The sequence below is a fragment of the Limulus polyphemus genome, unplaced genomic scaffold (genome assembly GCF_000517525.1).
Source record: "Limulus polyphemus unplaced genomic scaffold, Limulus_polyphemus-2.1.2 Scaffold1458, whole genome shotgun sequence".
Taxonomy (NCBI): Eukaryota; Metazoa; Arthropoda; class Merostomata; order Xiphosura; family Limulidae; genus Limulus; species Limulus polyphemus.
The window spans coordinates 4,787-13,578 of NW_013667068.1; the positions used below are offsets into that span (position 1 = coordinate 4,787).

Sequence of the window (8,792 nt, forward strand, 5' to 3'; positions counted from 1 at the left end):
AACCAAGTGTTTTTTTTTGTTTTTTTTTTATCAGCTTTAAAAGGTGTGCGAGTCATTTCCATTGTGCAATACGACAGGAAACATGTGTTAAATACAGAGTTTGCCCGGCTATGGCTAGGTGGTTAGGGTGCTCAACTCGCAATCTGAGGGTCGCGGGTTCGAATCCCCGTAACATCAAATATGCTCGCCCTTTCAGCCGTGGGGGCGTTATAATGTGACGGTCAATCCCACTATTCGTTGGTAAAAGAGTAGCCCAAGAGTTGGCGGTGGGTGGTGATGACTAGTTGCCTTCCCTCTAGTCTTACACTGCTAAATTAGGGACGGCTAGCGCAGATAGCCCTCGTGTAGCTTTGCGCTATTCATATGTGTACAACATGGCCCATAAATAGAGAGGTGTAGCCAGTACTACAGAGTGCGAGGGGTGTGGGTGTCTTGAAAATGTTTTGCTCAGAAGAAAATCTCAATTGATTTACCTCACCCTAATTGAAATTCGTGAGACGAGAGTATTCCCGCCCTTAGTTACGATTCAGGAGACATCTTGGTACCCCTTACAGAACGGTTAATCGGGCTGTAATATTCGTTATTGAATTCAAGGTCGTTTAAAGGACAAGACAACGATTGGCAAGGTCGCTTAGAGGCAAGAGAACGATTGGCAAGGTCGCTTAGAGGCAAGACAACGATTGGCAAGGTCTCTTAGAGGCAAGAGAACGATTGGCAAGGTCGCTTAGAGGCAAGACAACGATTGGCAAGGTCGCTTAGAGGCAAGACAACGATTGGCAAGGTCGCTTAGAGGCAAGACAACGATTGGCAAGGTCGCTTGGAGGCAAGACAACGATTGGCAAGGTCATTTACTACGAGATTCTAATGAACTGTAAAGTTTTATGGCAAATTTTAGAAACTCGTGTCCTTCATCGTGGGGCATATTAACGTGAATGTCCATAATACATCTTCCACGATATTCACAAAGTGAATCGTATCCTTTCTGTAAGAAGAGTCTCTTCTACGATGGTAAAAACAAACCAGAAAACATCTCATCAGCCATGTCTGTATAAGAAACTATAGGCTGGCCGGGATTAACAGATAAAAACGGACCTGTTACAGAGCCTGCTTCGGTGTCAACTACCGAAGGATTTTGTTCTGCTGGATTTATTATAACACTACTATCGTCAGATTTAAGAACTTTTTTTTTTGAGGAGTTCTTTATTTTTGGTTAAAATTATTGTGACGTTATTTGGAAGATTTTGAGGTTTGTATCGTATATTCTACAGTTCTGAATATAATTAAATGCGATTCTCTGTTTGGGGGGGGATTCGAGTGAGTGTTTCATGATGTCATCAACCGCAACAATGTAAATTAAACCGAGCAATTGAACAAAGCCGGTTCCAAAAAACAGGTGAAAATGAAATTGATAAAATTAATAAAATTTTTTTTCATAAAATTACAATTTGAAAAACTGTGAAATATCGTGATTTGTCAAATACCTGTACACAGTTTACGGACAGTATGAACACAAGTGTAAATGTAGACAATTATAGATACAATTTTACATGTAAACTATTATAACACAGAGTAGGAATCAGTTAAGTAAACTGGACTAGAATTTACTTATATGTGAAATGATATTTTCTTAGTGCAAACTACACGTTGGGATGCCCCCCCTCCCCCAGTGGCACAGGTATGTCTGCGGACTTACAACGCTAAAAACCGGGTTTCGAAACCCGTGATGGGAAGAGCACAGATAGACCATTGTGTAGATTTCTGCATAACTGCAAACAAACAAATACATTGGGCTACCGGCACTCTGTTCACTGCGGGGGGAATCGAACCCCAGATTTTCACGTTTTAAGTCCGTAAACTTACCGTTGACCCTTCGGGGGGGGGGGGTATGTTTGGCTAACAAATGGAAAAATTCTTAAAACATTCTAGACAAGATACAGAAATAGAATACATACTACATACGGTAGTTAAGATTGTGATCCAAAAATTAGATTATTACATATTTATGTAATACGTTGTTAACAGTTGTGTTTAACATAACGTGAACAGATCTTTGAAACATGACATTTTTTACTGATTGAATAGACAAACGTTCATTTTACTTCTCTAGATGAAATGGAAAACGATCATTACATGTTAAACAAACAAACCAAAATGTATAATTACATACCAGCTTTTATTGCCTAAGTTGGGGGAACTTTAAAATGGGATGATGGTAACACTAACAGTTAAATGTTTCTACGTATACTACAAATAAGTAAAAATAAAATATAGACGTACGTTTACAAGAACTCTGACGATGTTAAGTAAATAAAAATAAAAATTACCCGATATTAAAATACCTTTAATCTTAACACTAATTTCTTTTTTTCTTTTTTTTTGAAGTGTTCTAGCGTCATCACTAAGTTATCTAGAAGTCCCGTTGCACGGAAAGACTATAGTACTAAGATCATTAAAACCACTATGTATTTATACTACTGCTAAAAACATAAGAATGACTGCATTGAATGAGCTAATTTGAATTTCATTGTTATCCTTAACTAAAGTAACCGGTACGTTGTGGCCCAGAGATACAGTTTCATATAATTCTGTATTTACAAAAGGAGACATTTAAAGTTCCCATTGATAACGGAGGTATTTACTAATTGTTAAACCAAAATGTTCAATCGATCCGATCTCTCAAACGTAGTTTTATTGGTTCATCGGGAGTCGTTATCATCCTCATGATGATCCCTACGTCTCTCATATTAGCGTCTTCCAGATGGAATGCCTGGACTGTCTGTACAGAGAAATTACATAAGAAAGATTTAATCAGCTACAGTTGCAATAAGCCTAATTAGTTGGAAAAGACGTTATTGTCGAAATATTGGTTTGTAGAAGTTGCCTCCAACAACTGTATATCACACAGAGTAACACTTTTATCGCTACTGTTTCAAAGTACGATGCCTAAATGTTGTTCAAAAAAAAAAAAGCCAACTTCAAATAATAATCGTTCTGAAAAAGAATTGTTCTTTCGGTTCCATTTGTATTTTATGATATAAAAGTTCAAAAAAAATTATTGAATTTATTTCAACCTAAATAGCATCTTATACCGGGCTATATGGCTGGGACGGATACAGCAAGATTCACGCTTAACCGTTCTTCTAATTTAAAGCTGCTGCCCACAGGGAAAACAGCCAATCAACAATAGCCGCTACTTATATCTCTTAACCAAATACCAAGACTGATTGTCGCCTTTTTAACGCGCTCCACAGCCGAAAGTGCAAAGTCTGTTCAACAGGATATCATTGTATTTGTAGCTTGGTCCTTACGACCCCAAGCCCGGCACGTTAACCATTAGATCACGCCAGGCAACGTTATTTAATAAGTGATTTGTTGACAGCAAGAATTATTTAATAAATATCCGTGATTTTGATATATACTTCATTTACCTGTAATCTCACGGATAAATACATACCGAGTTCTTCTTACCCGGGTAAAATTGTGTAAATAAATAAACCGAGAATAAAAAAATTAGCAAATAGGCCTAACTTACGAGAATAAAAAATTAGCAAATAGGCCTAACTTACGAGAATAAAAAAAAATAGCAAATAGGCCTAACTTACTCTTGCCAGAAGAAGTTCCATTTGAATCTCTGCTACTCGACGTCCTATACACGATCGAGGACCGTAGCCGAAAGGTAGGGACGCAAAGGTACTGATGACGTCATGAATGTCCCGATTGCGTAGCCACCTATCAGGCACGAATTGATTAGGGTTTGGAAAATATTTAGGATCTCTTCCTGTTGTGTACAGCGACATGAGAATTAGCTTCTGAAATATTTTAATAATAAAAAAAAAAGATATATTTGTGCGGTCGAAAAAATAAATACCTCATACAACCAACCTTCACCCTCCGTGCATCAAGATAAAACAACACGTAAGAGAAAAAACAAACAAACAATATAACACAAAAAACCTTTTGCGCAATTAGATAAACTAGTACATCATGAAATACCAAATACAGCAACGTGTTGCGACACATGTTACATTAACAATACACGACATAGACCCCCTTTACGACAAAGTCAATCAAAACGTTATAAAATACAATAACACACATACAATACTTTTGTGCGACCAGATATTGAAACATGTTATGAAACACAATAGCTAACAGTGTAAAAATTTGCGTGTCTAAATAATGCAACCTGCCACAAATACAACTTAAGTCTTTGTACACAGAGGTTTACCTGCTACAAAAAACAAATTCGTTTGGTGTAACGTCATAATATTAACATCCACGTTTACGTATCAATGAAACCTCACGACAACAAAGATTGCTATAATAGGTGTAAAACATATTTTATGTATGAATGCATAATAATTTACTATGAAAACAAATAAAGCTAAAGTAAAATAATCTTGGACAGAAACAAACTGTTATGGAAACCTTGAAACAACTTACTCCCGCTGGTATTTCGTAGCCATTCAGAACGACATCTTGCGACAGAGTCCGCGTTAGGAAGGGGGCCACCGGATATAATCTATACAAAAAATGCATACGTTGTTAGAAAAAAATAACATAACTTGCAAATGTTTTATCACAACCACGAGTATCATAATATTCTCACGTGCTACAAAGCGTTTCTAAAAAGACAGCCAAATAAAACAATTAATTCAGAAAATAATAATAATAAAACTGTTTTCAGCCGAGCGCAACAAAAACTAGCGATACTATTGGCCGAAACGTTGTAATTAAGCCGTTGTAAAAGCTGCTGTTGTATTTTTGAATTAATTAATCGCCCTCCCCTTTATTAGAAAGTGATTTCCAACTTTGTAAGCAACTGAATATAATATTTTTAAATATGTGACAGAAATCGAGCATAGAAAAATTTAGATCAAATAAGAAAGAAAATCGAAAAGCCATTATCAGAATCCTTAGAGTAACCTATGACACAAATCAAGCTAAGAAAAACGTTTAGTCATCTAAAGAAAAAAAACAATAACGCCAAAATTACTCTAGTAATTTGTAACAAAAATTTATCTTAAAAGAAATTCAGCTTTACATAAAAATTAGATTAAAAAAATTCTTAATAATGAAAAAAATATTCATGTCCTTAAAATATAAAAATATTTTTGCGCGATAACAATTAGGGGTAGAGAAGCCATTTTGAATCAATCTAAAGCGAAAAAAAGAAAAGTTATTGAAGTAAATACCGGAGAGTCTCCTTGATGACTGCTTTCAGAAAACGAAGATTTTGGAGATGATATTCTCCAACGACTTCTCCAGAAGGAACTACTCCGTTCAGTTCTTCTACAAGTCTTTCCTGGAACTTGGGATTTTTTGCCAGCATATAGAGTGCCCATTGTGTGGCATGCGACGTCTACGAAAATAAAATGAAACTTAATTAGAATGTTTCAAAAAGTATATTATAAAAAAACATAAAAGAAAATAACGACTACCTTTTTTTTTTTTGGAGAAAGATCGATTGCTATTGGATGACTTGAAAATTTTGTTTTTAATTTCCCAGAATGTACAGTTGGGGGGGGATAACAAATATAATATTCTTTATTAAAAAATTGTTTACTCAAAATTATAAACTAGCTAAGAGTACATTACAAACTGATGTAAATACTGTTTTAATATTAAAAAAAGTCAGAAAATCAACCACTCATTTCTTTCATCTAACATTGTGACAAATTAAGAAAATTGTAAAAACAAAGTTTAATATTTTGTTAAAAATAAAACACCGCCATCTCCAGGATGTAATCTAGTTGCAGAAGATATAACGTTATTAAAACTCCAATATTCGCTACAAACATTAAAGTTTAATGGTATTTATTATTTCTAATAATAATTGAGCCATGCCACACCAAGTTTGACATGCGCTACCAGTAATTTGGACGTATTTTAAAGAATCAGGTAATAAAAAAAAAGTATACCTTACCTTACGAAAACTACGTTAATTTTATAACCTTTTAAATGTGATCACGATAAAACACTCATTTCCTCTAGTTTTTGCTGTTTTGTGTTTGAAGTTAAGCCCAAAGATACACAATGGACTGTGCTCTAACCATTACGGGTATCGAAACCCGGTTCCTAGCGTTGTAAGTCCGCATAAATACCGCTGTTTTTGTTGTTGTTGTTGTTTTAGTTTGTCGATAACTGCGCAAGGCTACTCAAGAGTTACCTGTGCTAACCGTCCATTATTTTAAACTGATAAATAGAGGGGAAAGCACCTAGTGAAAATAACCGAAAGTCAGATCTTAGGTTAATCTTTGTCTGACGGAATACTGGAATTCAACTGTCACACTTGTAACGCACAAACGGCATGAAAGTGCGTGGCCAGGTGGTTAGGGCGCTTGAGTTGCAGTCTGCGGGTGGCAGGTTCGAATTTCCGTCCCACCAAACATGCTCGCCATTTCAGCCGTGGGGGGCGTTATAATGTGACGGTCAACCAAAAGAGTAGCCCAAGTGTTGGCGGTGAATGGTGATGACTAGCTGCCTTTCCTCTGGTCTTTCACTGCTAAATTAGGGACGGTTAGCGCAGATAGCCATCGTGTAGTTTTGCGCGAAATTCAAAAACAAACAATTATTGTTTTCGTAGTAACGGGACATGAACATTGAACCCGCATATGATTAGTCCGGCACGCTAACCACTGGTCCATACTATTTTGATGAAATACTTTGATTAATACATAACAGTAAATAGTTAATCGTTAATCATATTTGAAGTCCCTTAATCTTTCATTGCACAATGACAAAAAAGTTATTAAAACAAGGACTGGTATTGATTTCGGTTTCACCTCGTTGGCTAAATGGCACCGAGAATGAATAAAACAAACAATATTAACTTGAAAGTTATTCGAATTGAGGGTTGCCTAGCAACCATTGACGCAAATAGTTTTTGTTTCTCTCTTGAAGTTAGTGGAGTTTGCAAGAATAACCTGAAAACATTCACGTTAAGAGACTTCATAATAACGAGCAGCATTATATGGACCATTTAATATACGTTAGAGCACCACACATTACTTCTTCACTGAATCAGCAATTATTAAACAAATATTAGGATTATAGTGTTGTTTTTTTTATTTTCAAAATTTTCGTTCTCTTTTGGACCGAATGCATATTTAATTCAGTGTATAGCTTTGTACTAAACGACCAAAATTAACAAGTTTAAACAAGTCCCTCGGTAGAACAGCTATAACTTTGCGGGCTTACAACGCTAAAAATCTGGGGTTCGATATCCCGTTTGTTTGTTTTGAATTTCGCGCAAAGCTACACGAGGGCTATCTGCGCTAGCCGTCCCTAATTTAACAGTGCAAGACTAGAGGGAAGGCAGCTAGTCATCACCACCCACCGCCAACTCTTGGGCTACTCTTACGAACGAATAGTAGGATTGACCGTCACATTATAACGCCACCACGGCTGAAATTGTTTGGTGGGACTGGGATTCGAACCCAGGACCCGCAGATTGCGAGTCGAGCTCCCTAACCACTCGATATCCCGTGTTGGACAGAGTTCAAATAGCCCATTGTGTTACATAGCGCTAAGAAAAACATCCATTGTAAACTACATTGCAATGGCGACAAAAAAAATACCCAAACAAAAGTTCAACCGAAGACTGTTTTAAATCTTTATTTTTTTATTATTAAAATTAAAAACACAATTTTATTGTATTTCAAGAAAATATATTCATATTTACCGTGTCAGCTGCAGCAAGAAAAAGATCCGCAACGATTCGAACGACTTCTTCCTCATCCAAGTTGTCGTGAAATAACAACTGGCTGAGGGCGCCCTCTATCGGTTGTCCCATTTCGGATTTGGAAGAGAGTTCTTTAATATTATCTTTCACGTACGATCTTGCTGTATACATAATTTCGATATTCGTAAACAAAACGTTTTGCGCATTTCAAAAGTTTACTTAAAAACAGAAAATAGATAACGTTAATACAAACAAACAAACAGATACCATAAGACATTTCAATACTAGAATACTGGACGTTTCAATCTACAGCGTTTTTTGAAGCTTTGTGTTTTATTTGTAAAGCGAAACGCCGAGATTCCAATTAAAGAAAAACAACAGTTTCGTGCTACAAGGTCGTTTATTTCCACTATTCAAATGTCTTCCACACACCAATATGCATTAAATAATGGCTATAAGAAGTGGTTAGAATAATATTTTCATTGAATTAGTATACACAGAAATTCCATCGTACATAAAATGTTTCATATTTAAACTTATTACAACAGAATATTATTTTTCAAAACTAATCACGACCAAAACTGTGCCTTTAGCAAGTACTTTCAAACTTCTATTGCAATCCAAATATAATTTCACATCATTGTTTTAGTAGAAAGTTAAAGAAACTTACACGTGACAACTTTCTAGAAGAATCAAACCATCACCCGTAGATGTAATCTAATTATTTACGTTGCGTTGTAGCCGATTTTATTAACAACTTTCTAGAAGAATTAAACCATCACCAGTAGATGTAATATAATTATTTACGTTGCGTTGTAGCCGATTTTATTAACAACTTTCTAGAAGAATTAAACCATCACCAGTAGATGTAATATAATTATTTACGTTGCGTTGTAGCCGATTTTATTAACAACTTTCTAGAAGAATTAAACCATCACCAGTAGATGTAATATAATTATTTACGTTGCGTTGCATCCGATTTTATTTGTCTTTTCATATAAACAAATGTCCATTTTTTTCATCGCGTACAAAACGTCACGTGTACTTTTACATAAGTGAATCATTTTTTATTGAAATCGGGTCACATTTTGTTAATGCTTAAAATGTT

The 8,792-nt window shown here is 35.6% G+C and overlaps 1 protein-coding gene across 1 annotated transcript in view; it reads right to left on the minus strand.

The window, feature by feature from the left end:
- Positions 1-2,154: 2,154 nt before the first annotated feature.
- The window catches only part of LOC106463670 (cytochrome P450 315a1, mitochondrial-like), a 9,505-nt gene continuing 2,867 nt past the window's right edge, over positions 2,155-8,792 (minus strand). Inside the window, exons 2-6 of the mRNA XM_013923726.2 lie at positions 7,685-7,841; positions 5,196-5,362; positions 4,444-4,522; positions 3,603-3,809; positions 2,155-2,776 (exon numbers count right to left, since the gene is read on the minus strand). Of these exons, the coding sequence (XP_013779180.1) occupies positions 2,660-2,776; positions 3,603-3,809; positions 4,444-4,522; positions 5,196-5,362; positions 7,685-7,841 (727 nt within the window). The 3' untranslated portion in view covers positions 2,155-2,659. The remainder of the gene's footprint in view (positions 2,777-3,602; positions 3,810-4,443; positions 4,523-5,195; positions 5,363-7,684; positions 7,842-8,792) is intronic.